The sequence below is a fragment of the Notolepis coatsorum genome, assembly GCF_963971535.1.
Source record: "Notolepis coatsorum genome assembly, chromosome: 1".
NCBI lineage: Eukaryota > Metazoa > Chordata > Actinopteri > Aulopiformes > Paralepididae > Notolepis > Notolepis coatsorum.
The window spans coordinates 143180762-143207329 of record NC_140165.1 but is presented as its reverse complement, the minus strand read 5'-3'; the positions used below and the strand labels follow the sequence as shown (position 1 = coordinate 143207329).

The following is a 26568-nucleotide window of genomic DNA, read 5'->3' as shown; positions in this document are numbered from 1 at the left end:
CCGATTGGTGCTAAGAACAGCAGGGCGGGTGCAAGCGCTGTGACGTAATTGGCAGACTCGACTGTCGATCAAAATTATTATGTTTCCGTCAGAATGAACGAATGAAAACTTTATTAAAAGGTTGCAGAATGGGTACAATACAGTACAGGAGGATGAAGACCAGAAAAAGACTTTTGACTTTTTTACATAAGGGTCCTCCATTTTCAATTCATCAAAACATTTAGAGACATACATATATACAGTAGTTTCATAAAAATGCTAAAATGCTATTTATTGATTGATTGATTGATTTAAAACTTTATTAACATATTGCAGAATGGGTACAGTACAGCTCAATTAAAGGGATGCAGACCAGAGAAAGACTTTAGTCTTGTTTACATCAGGGTCCCCCATTTTCAATTCATCATATTTCATATCTAAATCATATAATATCTCATTGCTAAATATATGCAATATATAATCTAATAATCTAAATCTAATATAATATAAAAATGCTAAATGCATGGGTATTTTATTTTGTCTTTAATGTTAGCTTGCAAACTCGAATACTGTCTTGGTAAGCCTCATAATGAATTGTTTGGGGTAAAAAAAGAAAAACATCGTGATGTGTATCGTGTATCGCCGAAAGGTCAGAAAATATCGTGATATCATATTTAGGCCATATCGCCCAGCCCTAATTCAAAGTAAAAAAAAAAATCACCGTTCTGCCACAGGGAACACTGCATTATCGAGACAGCGCCCCTACGAGGATCTGGCCGGTAATGCACTTTTCAGAATTCCAAGAGTAGGGTAAATCTGCAGTGCCGCTCGGTGACATTGAGTAGGTTATTAAAATGGAATAAAAGCCAAAACAACCTTGCCACGGCCCTCTACCGTTGGATCCGAAACACGGACATGTCCGTAGTTGGCCGGGAACCAGTTAATGGAATGAATAATCGAATGAGATCTTGCTAGCGAAAATAATTAGTTCAACTCTTTCAGAATAAGTATATAAAAACAAGCCCAAAGAGTATCTAATTGATACAAATTAATAGATACTTATGAGGATATCTGTACTGTATGTAATTAGGTATCATGTACTATAATAAATACATCGTTCCCAAACTTTTCAAGGCGCGACCCCCGAAATAACGTGTCAGAGAGGCTTGGAGGGAGGCTATACAGTTTCACTATTAATCAGGTTTTAATCTGTTTCGGACATCATCCATACATGCATTGAATTGATTAACCTTTGGTTTATACCAGTGACACCTCATGTTCATCATCAGATAACAGTGCTTGAACAGATAAATGCATTTTAAATTCATTCATCAAATCCGTCAAACAGCGCATCTCCTCATATGTTTTAAACCCAGTTACAATAAGTTTAAGTACCTGGGGGTCCACATCTCAGAGGATCTGACATGGTCAACACACATAGACACAGTAGTAAAGAAGGCGAAACAGCGCCTCTACCACCTGAGACAGTTAAGGAAGTTCAGAGTATCAGGGAAGATACTCCAGTCCTTCTACTCAGGAGCTGTAGAGAGCATCTTGACCGGAAAAATCACTGCCTGGTATGGAAACCTACAGAGAGTGGTGCGCTCAGCCGAGCGTACCACGGGTATTGCACTACCTCCCCTGCAGGTTCTATACAACAAGAGGTGCAAATCCAGAGCCTGCAGGATAATGAAAGACCCTCACCACCCCAATAACAGCCTGTTCAAGCTGCTGAGGTCAGGCAGACGCCTGCGAACCCCAGCTACTAGGACAGAGCGGCTTAGGCTCAGCTTCTTCCCCCAGGCCATCAGAGCCCTGAACAATGAACATTGAGTGCCACAGAACACTGAACTATCCACACACAAGCACACATGAACACACACGACACGCACGCTGTGCACGCTCACACACTAGCAGCCACTTAACACTTTAACATGAGCGGGCACACACTCATGCCGCACACTTATGGCCAAAAGGAAAGGCCACTTTAAATTAGAATAACAGGAACAGTGTATTGCACTACCAAAGCTACCTAGCATGTCCTATATGCTCTGTAAATAACTATGTACAGATACCGAGATGTCACACCATGTTACCTGTTTATTGCACAATGTTGTTTTTTATTGGATTCTATTATATGTTGTAACACTGTATTGCACATCGTTGCGGGCAAGACCATCCGCATTTCATTGTATACTTGTATGCCGTGACAATTAAAACTCTTGACTTGACTTGAATATCACAATAACGTGTGAGTGACGGACAGTGATACAATTCAACAATCCACAGATTTAGATTCCTCGTAATTCATATCCACAATCCATGCACAAATATCCCAGCGCCAGCGGGATTCACATTTGCAATGCTCCGTATAATTATGACGTGCAATGCATTATTTAGTAAATCCATAGGCTGAATATGATTTATTGTCAGAATTTTAGGTATATTATTTTACATTTCAAAAGCCCCCTCTAGAAAAACGAAGCACAAACATTATTCAGAATGGTATAATGGGATCTAGACTGTGAGGATTATTTCAGGAAGGGAGCTGCATTTCTTTGCGAGGGCATGGCCATGCAGGTTATCGAGCTAACTGAACTAAACCCTGCGCTGGAGCAGGTTCAAACTTTTTGATATGTTGCCATAGTGATTTAGACAATCCGACGTCGGGGGAACGGAAAGGTCTGGCTTAAGTCCAAGTTATCCTGAAAATTATCCGGCTAACTCAGTTAGCCAGGTACGAGGAACAGGGCCCTGGCACATGCACACAAATGCGTCGTTGTTGTTTTCACATGAAGATATGTACATGTAATATATCGTGTGTGTGAATAAATTCATTCATGATTCAATACTCCATCCATTCAACTCTGCCATCTCAAATCCAAAGAATGTAATTATATATGATGAATTCAGCCTTTTTTATTTATTTTTGTCCCGGAACCATCCTTAAATCTGTTTGTACCAGGGCTCCAGACTAACTTGTCTACCAACTTTTCAGTTGGTCGCACTAGTTATGTGCATGTGAATCCCATGCACTTTTACATTTTCATTTCATAAACTGGGAAAACTCTTCACTTTTCAAGTTTTGGATTATACCTAGATTTTGATACATCACTGTATCTTGTGTCTCTGGTCTATCTGTACACATGTATTTTTAAACTCTTCTAGATGTGAAAAGGAGCTTCTTGGTGCCTATGGAGTAGTTTTGAGGTTCAATGCCTTGCTCAGGGTTCCTTTGGTAGTGATGGTGGGTACTGCAGATGAAATCCCAGCCATCCTCTTGTTTTTTTATTTAGCCTTTATTTAACCAGGTTTGTCCCAACCATCTGGTTAATAGTTGGCCTCTCTTAACCTCTAGGCCATCCTTCCACCCCCAGTACTCGAATCTCCTCACCTCGCTCTAACCTGTTCTCTGTTGGTTTCTGTCTACCAGGTGCGGTACCAAGAGCGAATCACCATCCTCCGAGGGAACCACGAGTCGCGACAGATCACACAGGTGTACGGCTTTTACGACGAGTGCCTGAGGAAGTATGGCAACGCTAACGTGTGGAAATACTTCACAGACCTGTTTGATTATCTGCCACTCACCGCTCTCGTAGACGGACAGGTAAGAACAGGACCGGTGATAGGAGAGAAAATGGGTTTTGTAAACTATTTTTTGTAAACAAATCTTCCTCCCCCGAAATGGCATAGTGCACCTTTTTAAGTTTGAACATATTAATAACTGTTAGCGGCTGGGTCTTTTTCTAAGACTGAGGGAAGCTGGGTCAAGGTTGGTAACCTTAGCTCAATCAGAGTTTGGTTTGAGATTGAGCAGACAACCTCCGATAGATTAATGTTAACAAACAGAACGGTAATAACAAACTAACTCTTGTCTCTTGCCAACTACTTGCAGTGGGAGATGTCACTTCTCTTTGGTGGTGAAACCTTCTGTTCAGGGCAGCTAATGTTACATAATGCTAAGCTACAAATATGGCAGTAGTTCATCAAATGAACGTATTGGCTAGCTTCCACATCCAAAACGATTGAATCCAAACTCTGATTTGCTTTTGCTTGGTTGAAACTATAACCTTAACCTAGAAGTGATTGGCCATATTTGTGATATCAGGGAATCCTTGGAAATGTCGCCATTATTAATACTCCATTTTAACAATGGTTTTTAATGTAGGGTATCAAAATTATCACGTATGTGACCGCTTATAGACAACATAGACCTAGTAAGCTTTTTATTTGTGGAGGAACATTAGGCTGATTCCTAAAAGTGAGACAGCTGCTGACTGTAGTCATCCATGCTATGGCATAGTACTGTATCCGTTAGAAAGCACTTTTATATCTAAACCAAGCCATAGCCAGCTAGAATTGATTGATTGATTGAATACTTTATTTTGACACAAATCGTAGGACAAAAACATTTTAAAAGACAAGACAATAACAGTGTCAACAACGCTGGTCAAAAATGGATAAAACACAATAAAGCCAAGGCTTGTTTCCATTGTGGTCCATACATGGAACATAAAAAGGCACAGAAACACAAATGGACATGTACACTAGACAGGATACATCCTAAATTTTTTTATAAAAACACCTAACCTGACAACTCATACAGTTAACTAATGTTAAAAGAAAATCCGCAACCCTTAAAAGCAACTCATGATAAAAGAAATAAAAGCCAAGTTATGATAAAAGAGATAAAAAATACATTTTAAGACCAATTTGAGTTGCTGCTGAGCCATGTTTTTAGGGCGGATTTAAATCCGAGAGGGGAGTTCAGGAGTTTTATGAATGTTGGCAGGGCATTCCACATTACCGTAGCCGAGTAAAAAAAATGCATCTTTCCCCATGCATGTCCTGACTCTCGGCGGGACCAGGTCCGTGGGGCTCCCTCTTGTGGCGTGTTTGTGGACATCTCCTACTTTATTAAAATAATTTACTAGGTACTTGATTTACTAGAACTTGATTATTGTTACTTCATTGCATCAGTGATTGGGAGATAATTAGGAAACCTTGATTATTTGTATATTATATATATATATATTAGTGCTGTCAATAGATAATTTTTTTTAACTACCGCTAATTAATCACAATTTTCTGTAATTAATCTAGATTAAAAAATCGCATTTTTCTACTTAAGACCGAAGCTTGTAAGAGATATTTACTTGAGTAAAATCATGGAATTAATGTAAAAACAACACAAAAAGTAAAAAAGTTAAGATTCAAATACTATTTTAATAGCTTTCTTTGAATACAGTTTCTCTCCTGTGAAATACATTTATGTTCAACAACCATCAACATTGACTCAGCTAATGGGCAGCTGATTGGCGCAGTGGGCAAGGCGTTCGCCACTAACGCAGGAGACGCTGGGTTCGAGCCCAGCTCTCTGCGTTGCTAGTTGCTACCGGCTGGCCAGTCGTTCATACTAACACAATTGGCAAGTGTTAAAAGGTAGGAAAAGCCGGTGGGTGGGGATTGGACGTTGTGGACAGCGACTCCTACAGGTCGGTTTGGTGTGGCGGAAGCAGGAAGTAGCGGGGGCAGCGTGAGCCTCCCACACGTTACTCCTCGCCACAGAGTTCGAGCTGCTGCGGTGAAAAGATGCGACACTGCCTCCTCGTGTACCGGAGGGGACACGTGATGCAAGGCTTCTGTCCTCACTACAGCCGACCAGTGGGAGGCATAGTCTAGCAACGTTCAAGACAGGGGAGGGAAGAATTGGATACCATGAAATTGGGATGGGAGAAAAATTGAAAATGGGGAGAAAAAGTGGATAAAAAAAAACATTGACTCAGCTAGACCGCTTTCTTATATCCGTGGCGCTAACAGAAATAAAAACAACCCAGGCCTATGTTAAAGTGCAGATTGGCTTAGAGGACGATAATGTCTTGTATGAACTACCAGTAATATAAATCATATTAACAACAAAAAATGTGTTCCATCTTCATGTCAGATGATTTTCAAAAAGGTGCATGAGTCAAAGCAAAAAAAGAACAAGCAAATATACTGCTGAAGTTCAGAACGTTGAACATTTTTCACTCCATATATTAATCTAGATTAAAAAAAAATTACGCTTTAAATAATTTTCTCTAGAGTTAAAGCATTCATTTTGACAGCCGTAATATATATATATATATATATATATATATATATATATATATATATATATATATATATATATATATCTAATACATGATGCACACATTTGGATAAAAATGCTACTTGGTGTAGATCTTGTATTTTGTCAAAAGTACAACCCCCCCCCCCCCATCATGCACGCACACAAGTCACCCTTTTCACCCCACATGAGTTTGCCGGTCTGGACAAAGTTTCAGCTGTGACACATTTTCCCACTTTAATCCCTGCATTGAAACTGTTTTCAAAACAAAAGCAAAGTGATATCACCATGGATACCTGGCTTAGCCCGTATTTGGGGTTGTCCATCGAAGACCTACAATGTACTTGTGTATGTTCTATCCTATTGAACGCTACAATGACACCTACATTATAATTATAAAAATATGGGTGCTTGATCTGTGGGAAAACAGCAAAAAATGCCCATCCCAAAATCACCAATTTTCTTTTTAAATGCGTGTTTTGGGTGAAAGTGGGTCGGTATGGGTCACACCTATATTTTGACCTAGATTGGTCGCCGCAAGAGTTGTCTGCCTGTTTCATAACTGCAGTTATGTACCAGTCCACGCAATACATTTATTTTTATTTTATTGATTTGAATAAGGTAACATCTGCTCTTCTTTCCTGTGTGTCTGTTTATTTGTGTGTGTCTCCTCTCTCTCTCTCGCTCTCGCTCTCTCTGCGTGTTGTGTGTTTCCAGATCTTCTGCCTCCACGGGGGCTTGTCTCCCTCTATAGACACCCTGGATCACATACGAGCTTTGGACCGCCTGCAAGAGGTCCCACACGAGGTACAGTCAGAGCGCACTCTGTACGGAGTTCTTTAGGCTCTGACGCACACCCCTCAACAGCTTCCCTACACTCGTATACGAGTTTGCTTGTATTTTCTCAAACTCTCATCATGCACACCAAGCACAGCTACGTGATCTTATAGTCTGGTAAGAAACGCGAAAAGGAAAACACCCCAGCTTTGTAAAAATCCACTTTCATCTGTAGTTAAAATGTTTACTTTTGCCTTCTTCTTCCCATGTTCTACGTTTTGTTTTTATAAAGCTGCTGGGGAGAATTAGATGGCGGCTGACAGTTTTATCAGGAAATGATAGCGGAAGTAAACATTTTAGTTACAGATGGAACTGTAAGAGTGGATTTTACAATGTTGTGGTGAGTTTCTTATTCGTCTCTTTTACCACACTGTATAGAATTTTACAACAACCAAGTAGGTGTGCTTGGTGTGTGAGTGCATGTTACGAGTTTGAGCCAGTATGAGTATCCCACTGGGTAGGAACAGAATCAAACCATTTCATATATCCAATCTGCTTCCCTGAAGAGATTGCACACTACTATGGTTTCCCTGATTGGTCCATTGGTCCGTCAGTCAGTAGTTGTTCAAAGATATCAGCTAACTAGTCCACAGGTTAGGCAATGTTAATTCCATGTATGTATTTACATTTGAAAGCTTCACGTATTATGATACTAACTCGACGTCTCCTTTCGATGAACAAAGGGCCACGCCCCCTCAACATACAGAGAGGGTGCACTAAAACAGTTATAACAAATCAAATGATACATCTGAAGCTGAATAAATTAGACTCCTGACATTAAATATTCTTCTGACTGAACATCATTGTACTGGTTCTTTAAGGCTCTGATGCACTTCCCTCTGCACACACACACACGTACTCTCCTTTCCAGATCTGACACAAACTATAAATACACATGCCCTGCAGAACTGATGCTTTCTGTTCATTTTGTAGCAAAAGCCCTGCTGCTTCAAGGACAGATACCTCCTTCAGTATTTTTCATTAATAGAAATCCTCAGCAGATGAAGATATTGAATAACGGGCCCTTTAGGGAACAGAGATACACTGGCTCCCATTTATGAGTATCTGTGAGATTTCGGACCTAAAATCTAAAAAAAAATTAAATATGTTTTGATTATTTTTCCACCTGGTCTAAGTGAAACGCGAAAGCAACATTTATCAGACATGCTATTCTTGCATAACAGATTTTCATTGGCTATCGATAATGTTGGCAGTTTTGTTGAGTGGCGCGAGATGCTGTAAAGACGTCAACACACTAGGAAACACACTAACACTGGATTGCTTTTGTAAAACTGACCAACCAGGGAAGGTTACTTGCAAGCAGTGCCGCAGTCTGCCACTCAACACTACTCAAGGGAGAGCAAGCATTGTCCAGTTAATGTGAAGCTCTGTAGAAACATCAAACTCTCAAGCATGAGGTACAGAAGCCAACCTAGACATAACCAAGAAGCTGCGATGGAGAAATGTCACCACCTTCATTCTCAAAATCGACCTGAGGGCAAAAGAAAAGCAAAAGAGTCCATTAGTCCAACTGCAGCCTTTCGCAGTAGGCAAGACTTCGAGAGGAGGCGGTTACAGGTGTTGCACAATCTGGTTGCAAAGAAGAAAAGATAAGGTCCTAACGTTAGTGTTTGAGCCAGGATGACTTGGGAGGGGTCAAGATGACCCCCTTTCAATTTTTTAGGGGGACACTGATATATTTGATTCATTTTCTTTGTCCCTTTCCTCTCCCACCTTCCTCTTCCCTGTGAACAGTTCAATATATACAAATCAAATGTGTTCATTCATTCAAATGGAGTGTTTATATATATATATATATATATATATATATAAAAAAGATTGTTTAGAAAATGTTCTGGTTTTTTTCATAAAGAGCAATCACATCCCTGAATAAGCAAGACATGGGTGCGGCTGGGTAGTGCAGAGACCCTGGTTCATTTAGATGGTATGAACCTCTTCACACATTATGCTCTCCCAGTGAAACCCCTAGCTGTTGGGTGAAAAGAGCTGGTGGAGTAAAAAGGTGAAAGATATTGAATCTTTTATGAAAAGGCAGCAATTCTTTTGTATGTTTCTTTTGACGAAGTGAGGCTCAGCGATCGACTGGTTTCCCCATTTTCTAATCTAGCAGCCGACCTCACATGACAGGGTAGCAGACACTGACAAAATAACTATTTCAAAACCAAATGCCCACAAAAGGTACAGCATAGCCTCGACTCCCTCCATCGAGTTGTGTCTCTATTGTCTCCTACCGATGCCTACACCGGCATGAGTGTAGGCGTATACTGGAAATACAACACAGGTAAAACGGCGATGACCAGTATGGCAAGCCTACCCGCACTGTACCATCCCTGCAGTACAGTGGAAATGAGCCTTAGGCTTCTAGTAGCCAGCCCCACATCACAAGGTAGCAGACACCCTGCTGCACTCCCACAGTACTAAACACACTACGGTCTTTGTTGCTCTACTGCTGACATCCAGACAAAAATCAAGACAGACTCGGGTCAGTAGCTGAAATGTCATCCATGGTACTGGGTTTCCCCTGGCATTTACGGAGTCTTAATTCTGTTCCAACTGGATTTAATTCTTCTCCGATTTAGCTCGGGCTTGTGGATAGGTTCACCTGCACTATTGGAATCTTTTTTTAATTTTGTATTATTGTTCAGAGATTGACAGCATAGATGGATGTCATAGTTTTAGCCATTGGTGTATACAGTATGTACTAATGCAGTACTAAGTAAGGACCCAGGCAATGACTGAAAACTGCTTTCCGACATTAGGTGGCAATGTGAGCGAGGGTTACACAATATTATAATGAGTCTCCTCGCTCTGCTTGCTGTTCTCCTAAATATTCACAATGACTGAAGGGTGTGTTCACATGTCAACCTGGGTGTTGTATCTAGTGCTGTTCTAGTTGTAATTACCATTGGCATACATCATTTTAAACCAGTACAAATCTGCCATGTCCGTAATTGAAAAGAGCATATAACCCAACTTCCCTTAACTCATTCAGAGCCACGCCCCTTTGACCATATTAGGGCTAGCGTGCCAATAAGGAAGTCAATGGGAGGACGGGGAAATTTGCGAACGCCTAAACTATATCTTAAATGATGGCTATGGGTCTAAAACACCCCTCGCTTATCAATGACTTGCTTGCAGTCAACATGTACGAAACTGATTGTTTTTATTAGTACATTTCCGTTTTTATACCGTTTTGAATAAGAGTATAGTTTTGGAGATGTCTAGTAATTCCAGAGAAATTCCGCGATAATAGCCCTTTACTGGAATACACAAAACACGTTGTCATTTTTCGGCTGATTTATGAATAGTTTTCAAATAAACGCTAGATTATCGATAGTAATTATGTGTACTTATGCACGCTAGAGAAGCGGGCTGAAAATCGATTATCCATTGATTGATTGATTGATTGAAAAGTGTATTAACAGATTGCAGAATGGGTACAGTACAGTACAGCTCAGTACATACAATTGTTAAGGGGATGCAGACCAGAGAAAGACTTTCGTCTTGTTTACATCAGGGTCCCCCATTTTCAATTCATCATAACATATATGACATACATGACATACATGCCGTGGATACAGCTAATGTTACGCACACACACATGTGTTGCAAAAAGATTAATCCAATTCCTGATCGCCATTCCAAATATTGATCGCGTTTATTGATCCAACGTTATAGCACCAAAACACGTAATCGAAAGCTGCTCCGAGCCTCCCCAGTTAATGTGGTAACGGATACTGCTTGCCCGAGAAGGGAAACCCTGGGAGCGGAGTTTTTTTCTGATGCACAGTCCCACCCAATCCAATCCAATGATGTGCAATACCATCCGGGAGATGATAGGTATTTGCCCTTTTCGAGCTCAGACCCATTCCCGATGATGACGTCAAGCTGGATGGATGAAAAATGAATGGATGCTAATAAAAGAAATGACGATTAAAACCCACGTTTTCTCGGGTCTTGGCACTCAACGCATGGCGAGTTAACCCGATTAATCTCGTGATTGGCACTGAATGAGTTAACATTGCGGTAATCTGTTCAAATTGACATTGTGATGTAATAGCGTTGCACGGTTGGCAACTGGTTGAGTGCAGGTCATGATGTTTATCTGGGCTAAATACAAGAATTTGAAGGAAACTCGAATGAATTGTCAGCTGGGGAAAAAATGCATTACAATGCCTCTTTTAAAGCACACAAGCGTGGAAAGGAAAGACGAAACGATCATTCACTATGGAAGTCATTCACATGCCTTATGCCAGGAAAAGATTATTAATTGATTAAAGGTTTCATTTTTACATTTTCATTTTAGGTGGTTAAAAAAATAAAAACACTTAGGTGGGCTAACTGAGAAGTTAATATAGGCAGGGAAAGCACATATGTATTTGTGCAGTGCTGCTAACTAGCTAGTGCGGCTGCCTACTGCCAAATGTTCTTCATTCCAAGTAATCAACTTCACTTCCCCTCTTGTCTCTCTCTTTTCTTCTCCCTTATCTTCCCTCTTCTCGTCTTCTCCAGGGTCCTATGTGTGACTTGCTGTGGTCAGACCCAGATGACCGCGGTGGTTGGGGCATCTCGCCACGTGGTGCTGGCTATACCTTTGGCCAGGACATCTCTGAGACCTTCAACCATGCCAACGGGCTCACCTTGGTGTCCCGTGCCCATCAGCTGGTCATGGAGGTAGGATCCAGGGCACTATACACATTTTTTACTAAGCCTACATTCAGTTCATTCAACATGGGGAAGACATGTTTAACTAGGCCTACATATTCAGCTCATTCAACATGGGGAAGATGTGTTTAACTAAGCCCACATTCAGTTCATTCAACATGCCGAAGACGTGTTTAACTAGGCCTACATATTCAGTTCATTCAACATGGGGAAGATGTGTTTAACTAAGCCCACATTCAGTTCATTCAACATGGGGAAGATGTGTTTAACTAAGCCCACATTCAGTTCATTCAACATGGGGAAGATGTGTTTAACTAAGCCCACATTCAGTTCATTCAACATGGGGAAGATGTGTTTAACTAAGCCCACATTCAGTTCATTCAACATGCCGAAGACGTGTTTAACTAGGCCTACATATTCAGTTCATGCAGTTCATTCAACATGCCGAAGACATGTTTAATTCAGTTCATTCAACACGGGGAAGACGTGTTTAACTAAGCCGACATTCAGTTCATTCAACACGGGGAAGACGTGTTTAACTAAGCCGACATTCAGTTCATTCAACATTGGGAAGATGTTTTTTTTCAGTCTCACAACTTCTGTGTAGATTCCAATAAGTAGGGGTCACCCCTGAAATCTCTTTTCTTCCATATTAAGTCCCTACTAGTTAACTTGTATGATAATGTACTGTTTTGCTCCACCACCAGGGCTATAACTGGGGCCATGATAAGAATGTGGTGACCATCTTCAGTGCTCCTAACTACTGCTATCGCTGTGGCAACCAAGCAGCTATCATGGAACTGGACGACACTCTCAAGTACTCTTTGTAAGTAGGAGCCACCACAAGATAATTGCTTTTTTAATTTGCTGGTATTTTAATTAAATGGCCTTCAGCTGATGACAGGGGTGATGCAGATAATTCTGTGTTTATTTCTTTGATTATTTTTGTGGCCTTTGTACTTAATTACATCTAAGTAGATACATTTTTTTAATGTTTGTGGTAGCTATATAACAGGGATGCAACTTATACAACTATTCATTTATGTGGGAGATAACTGTTCCCTGCTTTTAAATTTTTTTAGTATCAAATTAAAAGCTAAATATCATTTTAGGGACAGAAGACCTCTAATCACTTGACACTTATCCTTTTTTGTTTTTCTCTCCCTTCCCCTCCAGCCTTCAGTTTGACCCCGCCCCTCGTCGCGGTGAGCCCCACGTGACCAGACGCACTCCCGACTACTTCCTGTGAATGTCCAAAGCCATCCCCGTCAGTCATCCACAATAACCCCTCCCTCCCTCCCCTAAAATTAAATATACTGTACCAGGGAGAAGATAGACAATTGGCAAAAATATGAAGATGATATATATGGGAAAAAAGGAAAGAAAAATAAAGCCCACCCCCTCTACAGTTGTGTTTAGAATATGCTGTCATAATGCTGTGCTTATGGGAAAAAGAAAAACACATCACATGTTTTTAAGATATATTGTTTTTCTTTTTTTTTGTTTAATACATGTACATGAAAAACTACCAACGTGGACCAAAATGTGCCATATGATCCTTTTAAAACATGTACAATGCTCCGTTTTTCTTTTTCTTTTCTTTTCTTTTTTTTAGAACAGCACTATAACTCTACCTACCCGACATCACAACCTCACATCTCATGGCATATGTGCTTTTTTTTCTGTTGCAAGATGATAAAAAAAGAAAAAAGATTGCTTAAAATAGTAAGAGCTGTCATTTTTAGCTCTCCAGGCCTAATGCATTGGGCTACTGCCGGTGGTCATCTCAGCAAGCATCATACTGTAATTTGAATAAAGACAACGGACATTATGTCCTATTGACAACTTGTGGTTTTCAGTGTTTTTATTTAAATGTATTTTTACTATATTAAATACTGTCTTTGCACTTTTTCTGTAGTGTGCAATTATTTAATTTCTGTATCAGCTTGGGACCCAAATCACATCTGAATAGATTTATTAAACCTTTTATTTATACAGTTGACTGAGCAACTTTGAATCTTTTTCAGTCACACCTGTCTTCACATGTACCGTATGCTGGGATACACATACTGGCAGCTGCCCAGTACAAAACAGTCCGATAACGTTGACCACACGAGCAGTTAGGGTTCAAGAGCCCTGCGCGAGGGCACAGCCACACATCTGTCAGTTTCCCAGATCTTCTAGGAATTTGAACCTGTTGAAAAGCCCACTTCTCTGTTAGGCTAATGCCAGCCCATATCACTGCTCTTGTGAAGGTGGGAAATGTATGAAGTGGATAGTGGATCCATTGGGAAACAATACCATGAATGAATCAAAGCAATTCAGACATGCTTTCAAAATTGGAATTGTATTAATTCACACTTGTATTATTATGGTATTCGTCTGTAGACATCGGTCTCTTATACTGGGAGTCAAGCCAAGAATTGTAATTCTTTGGAGTCGAGACCCAATGTTGGTCCCATGCCATGCCCTCACCCCCCCCCCCCACACACATTCAGACTATTTCCTTTATGCCAGTGGTTCTCAAAGAAGGGTAAATCCAGGGGCCCTTGAGGAGGTTCCAGGGGGTCCCCTGAAAATTTTTATTGTTTAATTTAACAATTTATTTCACTAGATGTTAGTCCAATGAGAGAATATAAGCATGACTAATCACTAAACATTCTCCAATGTTATCTACTCACCTACAGTGTATATATTTATGGAATTATGGACTAAGTTATCTAATATGTCTTCTCCGATTAGGGTCCCTGAGACCAAATCGAATCAAATTGGGGTCCATTGCTGAGTGTATCATTGTGGTGGTCCTTGACATGGAAAAGCTTCAGAACCATTGCTTTAGGCAAGCAATAATCAAAGTCAGGTTTATTGTAATTTTCCCATGTGACATGGAAGCAAGAAATACAGTACTCTGGTCTCGGTTATAGCCATTAAATACTCAAATAAATACTGATCCTCATGATAGACATGCAAACTTATTCAATAACTCTAATAAAAATTATGAATTCCATAGAAACCTAGTCTAATTCAATCAAACTGATTTGATTCACTGATTTAAAGAGAATAGGTGCCATAAAGTGCTACGGTGCATGGCAGTGATGAGCTGTGACCAACTGTTAAGTAGTTTAGTTTATTTTTTTGCACAGTATAAAAACAACACTACAATAATGACAACTGTAAAGTACCAAATACAGTGCAGGAAAAGGCAGCAATATAATAATAAACATAATTATATTACATATAGCAAGTTGGAAAACAAGATCAATGTAAGGACCTTGTTGGAGTATGTGAGAGTAAGAAGTAAGTATGAGTGTGTGTAAGTTAAAATACAATACACTAATTACAATACACAAGTTACAATACACTGTTACAGTATAATAATCAGATGTTCCTTCAAACCTTTTTTGTACGTTTTTGAAGATGTTTTTTTTGCCAGATGGAGAAAATCATTCCATCATTTCACACCTCTATATTTAATAGAAAATTGCCCTCTGCATGTAAGAAATGTAGGAAGATGAAGATGTAAACATTGACGAGTAGAGTATGAGTGGGACAAATCATTGTTTTAAAAGTAGGTCATGTACAGGAATGTTCCCTTCATTAGAATTAATCTTATAAATAAAAACATATTTAAAAAATATTTATATTATAGATAGGCCTATTTAAAACCTGAAGTTTCGGAAATAGAGGGCCAGATGAGGCACGAGTCCCCGATGGGGATCATCCCTATGTTCCCCGGGTTCTATGTTCCCCGCTTTGATTGATTAATAGATTGAACATTTTATAAATTTGTATTATTTTATTAATTATTAATGTCCGCCTTGTTTCGAACGGTTAAGCTTAGGCCCTCGTTCGAACTGGTTACGGTTAGAGTTTGGAATCAGGGCTGGTGGTCTAAAATTTTCAATCAATCAAAGCGGGGAACATAGAATGAATGAAAACTTTATTTAACAGATTGCAGAATGGGTACAATACAGTACAATTTGTTCTTGTCAGAGACCAGCAGGGCTGAGTCCAGGGGCGTATCTAGACCCAGCACTTCAGTAGGGCACAGAAGGGCACCAACAACTACGAAGCGGGAGCGCGTAGCGCGGCCGCGGAAAAAATTTGGCCGGTTTTGGCCGGTTTGTGGGCGAAAATGGGTGGATTTTGTAACTATTTTTTTTTAACTTTATTTCGGTTTTATGGTTAGGTTAGGGTTATGTTATTTAATTATTTTGGGGAGCCAGCCCCCCAAACTCCTGAAATGCATAGAAATCTATGAAATAAATAAAACAATCTGACATTTATATTAATTAAAAAGAGCTAGCCACCCAAACCCCTAAAATACATAGAAATCTATGCATTTTGGAACAGTTACTATATATATAGTCAATAAAGCATTTAGTCATACTTAAAGTTTAAAGTGCTTTACTTGCATTGAACATTGCATTGAACATTGAACATTGAGGAGACATCATTAGAAAGCACAATGTATGTTTCCATAGTTACGCAGATGACACACAATTGTACATCTCCGCTGAACCAAATGATCACACAGCTATAAACTCCATTTCCGCCTGTCTCTTAGCAATAAACAAATGGATGACGAACAACTTCCTAAAATTAAATGAGGGCAAAACTGAAATCCTACTAGTCGGTCCTATAACAAAAAGAGAAATGTTACAGAGCAATATGGGGCAACTTACTCCTTGGATCAAACCCGAAGTTACAAGTAAGTGATCATCTACTACTGGTCTATTGAAGGTTCCAAGCCACAGTCTAAAGAAAATCAGGGATGCAGCCTTTGCTAACTATGCACCAAAGTTATGGAACACACTACCTATGGACATTAGGGAAGCTAGATCTCTTAATATTTTCAGAAATAAGCTAAAAACGTACCTCTTCACCATAGCCTTCTAATACACCCCGCTGTTGATTGTACTGTAGCACTATTTTACTCTGGCCATTCTATTGCATAATTTTACTATCTATTCTACTATTCTATTATTGCACTGTATTATTGGTGTGCAAACCAGTCAACTTACAAAAAAGAGCCTGTTGGAGGATTTCAACAAGATAAATGCAGTGCAAAATATTTCACTATAATATTTCAAAGCGAAGTAAAAAATATTATAATAATTATTTGATCATGTTAAATGATCATTTGATCATGTTAAAAAAGGGAAAATAAAAAACATTTGTTAAAAAAAAAAAAAAAAAAAAAAACATTTTTTTTTATTTTTATTTTCATCACTGGGGCACAGGTGATCATCACTAGGGCACGTGCCCTAGTGATAGTGGTCTAAATACGCCTCTGGCTGAGTCGTCCGCAAACAGGAACAAGTTGCAGGGGACCCGGGGAACATAGACATGCTCCCCTCCGATCGAGATGCGATCCGGAAAGTGCTTGCCCATACTAAATTACAGTAAGAAAAATAAGGATGCATCAGGCTATAATATAGAGTAAAAAGAAGACAGCTAGTGGTAACAAGGTGGCTAATTCTCCGTATTATGCCAATAGATGTATACTTTTTTGTATAAAACGATTCCATTTGTTCTCTCCAGCTCAAATTATCATCAACATAAACTCCGAGGAATCGCGTTGATGACACGTTAGCAGTTTAGGCATCTCAATAGAATTAATTGAAATTTTAGATAGAGATAGATCTTCAGAGCTGAGTACCCCCCCCCCCCCCCCACTGAAAATGATTAAATAAGATTTTGTATAGATAGTTCGATTAGATAGTCTCATCACAGCAATGATTGTATGTGGTGGTTGGTTGGGTTTGCTTAGTTGGATATCTTTCATAATGGTAGGGAGAGACGCGACCCGGAAGGCTGTCGGAGCATAATTCTTTGGTATGTCTCCATCTGCTGGACAAGACGCATGTACGCAGCCTCCTATCGCGAGACATCAAGGGAGCTGTCGCACAGTTGACTGTTTAGTTTATGTTAGCTATAACTGTTGCATGTTTAGCCAGCCTAAAGGTTCGTATTTTAAGTTGTAAACGCCATTCACTATAGCCTGATAGTAGTTGAGCAAATAGCAATTTTTTGTTGTTGTCGGTCAGCATGGTCGGTATTTACAATGACGTTAGATGTGTTCGCTATCCCAGCTAATGTTAGCTAAAACATTAACATTTAATTTGGGGGGATGTTTGAACATTTTATTATGTTCAAGTCACATAATCCATTATATCGAGTCGTCTGATTGCCCGCATGTTGCATCATCAACAATGAACTGCTCTGCCTGTCAACATTTTCCAATACATTTGACCATTCAGACTCCCTTTGTACACATAAGCAGTACCTACTGTATATTTGTTTGATTGATTGATTGAAAACTTTATTAACAGATTGCAGAATGGGTACAGTACAGCTCAATACATACAATTGTTAAGGGGATGCAGACCAGAGAAAGACTTTCGTCTTGTTTACATCAGGGTCCCCCATTTTCAATTCATCATAACATGACATACAGATAGACAGTACTGCTACATCTATACTTTTACCAGATTTGCAAATACAGTACTGTTTGTGATACAAAAAGAGTCCAGAAAAGAGAGTATATATACATTTGACGTAGAAACTGTACATTGGAGGAGGTTGGGTAGGTGGGGGGGGGGGACTGTACATTGGAGGTGGTTGAGAGGGGGGGGGGACACTGTACAACTGTACAAGCAAAACTGTACATTGGAATATTGACAACCATACTTGGTCATTTACTGTACATTGGAGGGGGTTGGGTTAGGACATTTACAGGGGCCAGTTTCAAATTGCAGTCTCCCGTAGGTGTTCTTTGAGAGTGGTTTTGAAAGTGGGTAGTGATTCACATTCCTTTACAGCTTTGGGTAGGGCGTTCCACATGAATGAATGAATGAATGAATGAAAACTTTATTTAACAGATTGCAGAATGGGTACAATACAGTACGGCTCAATACATACAATTGTTAAGGGGATGCAGACCTGAGAAAGACGTTTGTCTTGTTTCCATCAGGGTCCCCCATTGATGTGGCATGATTGCGAAACGTGTTTAGTCCCTTGTTTGAGCCGAATCTGGGTTTAACATGATTTGTGGAGCTCCCTCTGGTGTTGTGATCGTGGTATTCACTGACCTTTGGGAAGTATTTTGACATGTACATGGGTACCTTGGTCGTGTAGTGTATCTTGTAGACCTGGCCCATTGCAAGTTGCTGTACTCTGTCGTCTACTCTAAGCCATCCTAGGTTGTCAGAGTGGGCAGGGGTGAGGTGGGTTCTAGGAGTAAGGTCAAGCAGTAGTCTGACCAGTTTGTTTTGAGATGTTTGTAATTTTGTTTTTAGCGCCTTTGAGGTGCTTTGGTACCATGAGGTGCAAGCATAGTCGTAGTACCCTTGAATGAGTGCTCCTGCCAGAGTCTTCAGGGTATTCTTGTTTACCAGTGAGGAGATCCGGTACAAGAATCGAGTTTGTTGGTTGACTTTTTTTATTACATTGGATGCCATTTTGTCACAGGAAAGATTTGCCTCTAGGATGGAACCCAGGTAGGTAATTTCTTCTTTCCTTGTGACAATATTGTCACCCACTGTAACTGAGAAGCCGTCGGTCTTGCTGAGTTTGTTATTTGAACCGAAGAGAATGGACTCTGTTTTGCCCATGTGTAATGATAGTTTGTTGTCAGCGAGCCATATGCAGATCTTGCCTATTTCCGAGCTGAGGGTTTTTTCAACCTGTAACTTGTTCTTGTCAGAGACCAGCAGGGCTGAGTCATCCGCAAACAGGAACAAGTTGCAGTCACAAGCTGACGACATGCATTTGCATAAATTAGGAACAGTAGCGGTCCGAGTATGCTTCCTTGTGGAACACCACAGCTCACTGTGAGGGGGGGGGGATAGGGTACCGTTTACCTCCACCATCTGTTCTCTCCCCTCCAGGTAGGATTGCATCCAGCTCACTGATAGATTATCAAAACCAATTGCTTTTAGCTTGTCAATCAGAATGGTGTGATTGACAGTGTTGAAGGCCTTTTGTAGGTCCAGCATGACCATGCTGCAGTATTTGCCCGCGTCCACCTCTTGTTTGATGTGGTCGTTTAAATAGAGAAGGCATGTGTCAGTGGAGTGGGATGTTCTGAAGCCAGATTGGAATTCGTAGATTAGATTTTTTTTCCCGCAAGGTACTTTTCGACCTGTTCGTATTCGTATACAATTTTTTCCATGACTTTCGAGATGGAGGTAAGGATAGAAACAGGGCGGTAGTTGCCTGGGTCTAATTTACTGCCCTTTGTGTGCAGGGGTGTTACTCTCGCAATTTTTAAGTCCTTGGGGACGTGTCCCTGTTTTATGGAGAGGTTTATTATGTGTGTGATGACTGGGGTGATGGCGGCTGCTGAGTCTCTGAGGAATTTGGAGGGGATGTTGTCATGGCCAGTGGCCTTGTTCGGTTGGAGGGTGCTCAGTTTTTTGAGTTACTTATCTGTTGTTACCATTTCCAGTTTGAAGTTGTCTTTGTGGACCCCTAGGGTCTTGTAGTATGCTACTATGTGTTCTACCCCATAATGCCCTGAGTGGGAGGGTAGTTTGTTTACCAGTGTTGTGGCTATGTTTGTGAAGAAAATGTTTAAGTAATTGGCTACATCCAGCTTGTCTGTTTGATTGATTGATTGAAAACTTTATTAACAGATTGTAGAATGGGTACAATACAGTACAGCTCAATACACACAATTGTTAAGGGGATGCAGACCAGAGAAAGACTTTCGTCTTGTTTACATCAGGGTCCCCCATTTTCAATTCATCAGGATGAGCGTGTGATGAGCGTGTTTATGTTTGAGAATCTGGTTTTAAGTTTTTTTTACTGCAGCCTAGTTGATTATTGAGTAATTTCCAAAGTTCACATGGTTTGTTTTTGTTTTCCTCAGTTTTGTCATTGATGATTTTTTTTTGCTGTTTTGATCATGGAGTTTACGTCATTTCTTAGTCTGTTTCTTTCCAGTTTGAGTTCAGTCACGTGGGCTTGGAGTTCACTGCTCGTGCTTTTGGTAAGCTTTGACTGACTTTTACGAAACTCTGAGCATTTTTTGTCTCTGGTTTTCATAGCGGTCAGTATTTCAGTGTGCATCCATGGCTCAGTGCGATTTTTTGACATATGTCTAGATGCAACAGTACTGTCTACCTGTATGTCATATGATGAATTGAAAATTGGGGACCCTGGTGTAATCAAGACGAAAGTCTTTCTCTGGTCTGCATCCCTTAACAATTGTGTGTATTGAGCTGTACTGTATTGTACCCATTCTGCAATCTGTTAATAAAATTTTCAATCAATCAATCAACCGTTAAATAAAGATCAATTTTTTAGCACATTTGAACAAAACACACAGGACTATGTTTATTTTGTGGTTAACAATGCCTCGTATTTCAGTATTTATCACATTGTGTTGTAAATATGTCACCAAGACACATTACAGACAGTATATTTGTTGAAAAGTGTTTCGTAGCCTGATCTTTAATATGTTTGGTTTCTTTTTTGGTAGGCTATGGGGTAACTGGCTAACAACCAAGGCCAGTTGAACATTTTTCATGTTAAAACCTTCCAAGGAGTGGGGGCCCACGCACTGCCTCTGGATGTACATAGAGGAAACACTGGTTGTGGCAAGAAGAAGTTAATGAAGAAGTTAATACTGTTCTCAGTGCACTGAGCCCAGTCTATCTGCATGGAGGATGTGGTTCTGCATTACAAGCCTGGTGCTGATGAACTGAAGAGTGTGCTGGAGAGGACAGAGGGGGCTCTGGAGTTTTTCCCCTGTCGACTTCTACCTGCATTTGCCCCCTGGTTCCCCTCTGGGAGAGACCGGTGGCTGCCCATAAGACCTTCCAAGCCACCCCCTGTCATTACCTCAGGTATAGAAAATACAGTTCAAAATTGTCCCTGTGCTGACATACTTCCAGACCCTACCCCAACCCCTCTCCACGGCAGACCAGACCCAAATACACAAAACAAAACGACTCGATTATTGCCAGAAAGCAAACGACAAAAACACAAAGATAGTTTGCCCATCACTGATGCCATCCCAGACTCTATCGCACAAGCGGAGACTAAACCTTCACCAGAGGATAAACTACAAACGCACAAAGATGGCATCCTTGTTGCTGGCACAGCAAGGAGAAGGTCATGGAGTGTCTTTGCACAGAAAGGGCTTGTGGCCCAGAACTGTCGGTCTCTCTCCAAGCAGTTCCATAAGATTGTATGGAGCCACAGACTCCATCTGCGGCAGAGAGCCAGGTGGGTAATCTGTGAGCAGAACTGTGGAACAGCGGGTGATATAGAACAGGTCAGTAAACAATTAACATTATGTAAGCCATACTGTGGACGTGTTTACCTAGTGTTCTTAAGTGACTTTATACAGTGTTATTAGTGCATACATATTTATTATGGTGGGTGGTGCCATTGGGAATCTAATCCCTAACCCTGGCAGTGCGAGCGCCATGCTCTACCTACTACTGAGCTACACAGAAAGTCAAGCCCCAACCCTGGCAGTGTTTTTTGTGTGACCAGGATGGCATACACATGTAAATACAAAGGAAACAATTAAACTTTCCACTCAACCCCACACATACACACACACACACACACACACTATGGGCCTTTGACCCATCACTCTCTGTCGCCTCACAATTCCTCTTATCGACGGACAGTTTTATTCATATTGATTGATTGATTGATTGAAAACTTTATTGACAGATTGCAGAATGGGTACAATACAGTACGGCTCAATACACACAATTGTTAAGGGGATGCAGACCAGAGAAAGACTTTCGTCTTGTTTACATCAGGGTCCCCCATTTTCAATTAATCAGGACATATATGACATACATGACATACAGATAGACAGTACTGCTACATCAATACATTTATGACATACCAGATTTGCAAATACAGTACTGTTTGTGATACAAAAAGAGTCCAGAAAAGAGTATATACATTTGACGTAAAAACTGTACATTGGGGAGGTTGGGTAGGTGGGGCGGTTCGGTGGTCAAGTCAAGTCAAGAGTTTTAATTGTCACGGCATACAGGTATACAATGAAATGCGGGTGGTCTTGCCCGCAACGATGTGCAATACAGTGGTACATATAATAGAATCAAAGAAGAAAACAACATTGTGCAGTAACAGGTAGCAGGTAACATGGAGTGACATCTCGGTATCTGTACATAGTTATTTACAGAGCATGTGTGACATGCTAGTTAGTGGGGGGGGGGGGGGGGGGGTTGTCCGAAGGACAATTGGCTCAAAAAGTTAATGTCAAGCCCTGGCACATGAACGGACGGGCGGGGTCAGTTGTCCAAGCCATCCCTACAAGAGCTTGTTTTGCCGGAGTGTTTAGGACCCGCCCCCACACCACAGCTCGGTAGAGAAAATAATTATTTATTTTTTTGATCCACTTTTTCTCCTCCATTTTTCTATTTTTTTCTCCCATCCCAATTTTAGCCGTGCCAATTCTTCCCTCCCCTGTCTTGATCGTTGCTCGCATGTGCCCCCCACTGGCTGGTCGTAGGGAGGATAGAAGCCCATCACATATCCCCTCCGATACATGTGGAGGCAGCCAGTCACTTCTTTTCACCTGCCAGCGCGGACTCTCATTGGCGAGGAGTAACGTGTATTAGGATCACACTGCCCCCGCCATTTTCCTGTCTTTGCTGTGCAGGCGCCCTGACCGACCTGTAGGAGTCGCTGTTTACAACGTCCAGATTACCACCCATCGACTCCCCTCCCGCTAACTTTGCCAATTGAGTCAGTATGACGGCCGGCCAAAGCCGGAGGCAACGCTGACAGCCGGATTCGATACCGGTGTCTCTTGCGTTGGTGACGAGCGCAATGTCCGCTGCACCACCCAGCCGCAAACTACATAGTTTCTAATGGAGTGTAATAGCGGCCGAAGGCACACTCAGAACAGCATGCACAAGGTGCCCCGATGAATTATGAATGGCAATAGCGAATAAAAGAAATACAGAAGAAAAAACGTAGATCTACGTTTCTGTGACTGGCCCACACTCAAGCGCTGGGCCACAGAAACATAGTCCTACGTTAACGGCACCCAAAGTGTTAAAACATAAACTGTATTTAAAAACAAGCAAAATATAGAAACAGCATATTTACTTGCCTGGGTCCAGATCTTTTATGTAAAAATAAATAAATGAAAAAAACACATCATGGATGGGAGCAGCAGAGCTGTGTAAAAACATCAAGGATGGGAGAAGCAGACTTATGTAAGAACATCAAAGTGTCCGAGTGCGGATATGCTTATGTAAGCCTGTGGTAGTGAAAGGGTTCATGTCTGGGCACTGAAAATACATGTGTATACTATATACAGTATGGACCAGTAAACATCTGATTGCAGAGAGAACATTGGGCTTGGAATCATCTTCAGCTGAGTGTTTCCTAGTTGATAAATAATATCTATGAATAATTCTGTAATGCATCATTCAGTGATTGTAATCATGTGATGTTAGAGAGATGTTATTCCATGCTCTCTTCCAAATGATATGAGCAGTCTATGTTCCATACAGAAACAATACCTATATAACCATGTACTTTCTGGTGCAACTTTTTATATAAATGTGAAGAAAGACTATATTCAACATTTGATCTCTTCAATATTTAAATGTTAAACCATGTTATGTGTTGATGGTGGATGATTCCAAGGTGCTCCATACATACACACATGGCAGCGTGTAGTTGTAAATAAAAGATGATCCAGGTAGATCGTATGTATATTTCAGTTCACTGTGGGAAATTAATAGCTTTATTTCAAATGCATAGGGAATTATTTAAAACAAAATGTGTGTATTAATTGTTATTAATAATTAATTAATTATGCATTTGTATTTCTCTTGTTGTTATTCTGACTACAGGTGTGGAGAGAGCTGAATCGGGCCACTAGGAGCTCTAAGCTGCCAACGTGTAATGCAAACATCCAGAGAGACGTGGCTCAGATCTGGGTGTTCTGCGATGTGCTCTACTGTGAACATGTAGGAAAATACCTCAAGGAGGAGCTGGGACTCTCAGGGAAGATCACTCTGTCTGTCAATAAACTGGGGGAGATTTTTAGCTTTTAAGGAAACAAAATAAGGATTTTGTCGACACCTACCCTGTACTTTTACAAAGTGATTGCTTACACTGAGGCATCTGCACATCCAAATCTCTTGTGGTACATTGGAAGGAAACACTGTCATTTTAGCCCAAATGGGACCTCCTCCTTCATAATAATAACAATACTGTTTTAGCTGTTTTAAAAACAAATTCCACCAATATCGACTTTTTTAATTGGGCATTTACCTAAAATGTGCCAAGATTTCTTTCTGTTTTATGAGTTATGAGCTCTCACTCTAAATAAAATGCAGTGCAGTGGCATAATTTTATTGCATTGTCTTAAGATGATTCAAATAAAGTTCATATTTCTGTAGCTATATTATTAAAAAATAAACATGTTGGTGTTTTATGTGTACAGAAACACGTTATCAACATTTGCACTGTATTTATTTTACTTTTATTTTCTTTCTATCTTATGATGGAGTTTATTAATATTGTCAGTGGTCAATTTGTTTACATTTAACAATGTATGGTCATGAGATAAAAGTGAAGCCTGGAGGGGGTTCCCCCTTTGACTGACTGGTAGATTTTATGCAGGAGGTTATACTCCAGGTGTGATCAGAGGGATTCATTGAACTCTTATATGCCAAAATAGAAATTCAAAAATGTTGAACTTTTATACATCCAGCAGTTGTTGATGATGATGCTATGTTGATGTTGACAAGAATTAAAATATTTTTTTTCTAAACGGTATGCATATTTCTTTGCACAACTTTTTAAAAGTTGTGTATTTTTGTCCCACAGACACCCCCCCCCCCCCCCTGCCTTTTTAACTGTGGGCCCCAGTGGATAATGTATTAAAAAAAAAAAAATTATATATATATATACCCATAATGCAAGCCCCCCCCCCCCCCGATGAGAGGGATGACTCAACAACCTGACCAAGTGGCTGCATACAAAGTGGAGAAATGTGCACGTCACTGTCTAAATGTACCAACTACCAACTGATGCCTGGTAACTATTCCCCTCCCCTGTTCAATGTAACATTTCATCCAGATTATCTTCAGGCAGCTGCTTTATTCCATTCATCACATGCTTCTGTGTCTTGAGAGAGTGAAGCGTGTAGACTGGACTATATTCTAGCAGCCATGTATGCTGAAGCTAAGCGTGTGTGCTTAATCGTGCCCTTCTCAGTTCTCTGTCTCCCCTGCTCTGCTGCTGATGGTCTCGGATGTGAAAATCAGTAACATCAGTGCAATCATGTGTGATGAACAGCATGCTCTGCAGTACAGTAAGCCTGCAGCATTCGCATGATATTTGACCATGGGAGTCGGCCATATAACTTGGTCCACTCTGGGCTCTTGCATAGAGACAGACCTACATGGCATCTCCCACACTCGGATGTAGTGGAGGATTAACCCACCTAAACTATCATAGCAGTCTACAGATTATAGTTGTGAATAATTTGACCAGATAAGGATAGAATTTGCTGACGTAATGACATGTTGCAACATGGAGAGACCTTGGTTACAGCAATGGGCCCTGGCCTATATCTCGAGTGTGTGAATATGGTATGCAGACAGAAGGCTATATGGATGTAAGCATGGACCGCGGAACGCATTTGGAATAGGTATGGCCAATTAATTAATTAATAAAAAAAATAAAATAAAAAAATGTACACTCCAAAAGTTGGTAGGGCGTTGGTAGGAAACGTGTACCTGGTGGTAGTCCATGGCCTCTCTGTGGTATTTGCTACTCTCGTGTTTTTTAAAGGCATGTACAGCATTTTTCCAATTTTGAAATCCAAGCACTGAAAATGCATTCTCGTTGGTTTTGCTTAAACCAGAACCGAGTCCTTTCATTGTCCAAAGATGATTGTGTACAGAACAGTTTTGCTCTTGTTTGGCAAAACG

General features: G+C 40.5%; 2 protein-coding genes across 3 annotated transcripts in view; both read left to right on the top strand.

Annotated features, from left to right (window-relative positions):
- LOC311240911 (serine/threonine-protein phosphatase 2A catalytic subunit beta isoform-like) overlaps positions 1–13458 on the top strand; it is a 46608-nt gene extending 33150 nt beyond the window's left edge. The window contains exons 4-8 of the mRNA XM_084329523.1: positions 3413–3586; positions 6806–6895; positions 11459–11620; positions 12319–12437; positions 12788–13458. Coding sequence (XP_084185649.1) covers positions 3413–3586; positions 6806–6895; positions 11459–11620; positions 12319–12437; positions 12788–12860 — 618 coding nt within the window. The 3' untranslated portion in view covers positions 12861–13458. The remainder of the gene's footprint in view (positions 1–3412; positions 3587–6805; positions 6896–11458; positions 11621–12318; positions 12438–12787) is intronic.
- A 3481-nt stretch (positions 13459–16939) lies between these two features.
- Positions 16940–25353, top strand: shld3 (shieldin complex subunit 3). Of its 2 annotated transcripts, none has more exons than XM_084329537.1 (3): positions 16940–17016; positions 21099–21896; positions 24478–25353. In XM_084329537.1, the coding sequence occupies exons 2-3, from the start codon at positions 21279–21281 to the stop codon at positions 24679–24681; spliced, it is 822 nt and encodes a 273-aa protein (XP_084185663.1). In that variant the 5' UTR covers positions 16940–17016; positions 21099–21278; the 3' UTR covers positions 24682–25353. The 2 variants fall into 2 exon arrangements, with proteins under 2 accessions (XP_084185663.1, XP_084185662.1); XM_084329536.1 differs by lacking the exon at positions 16940–17016 and adding an exon at positions 17496–17578.
- Positions 25354–26568: the final 1215 nt, after the last annotated feature.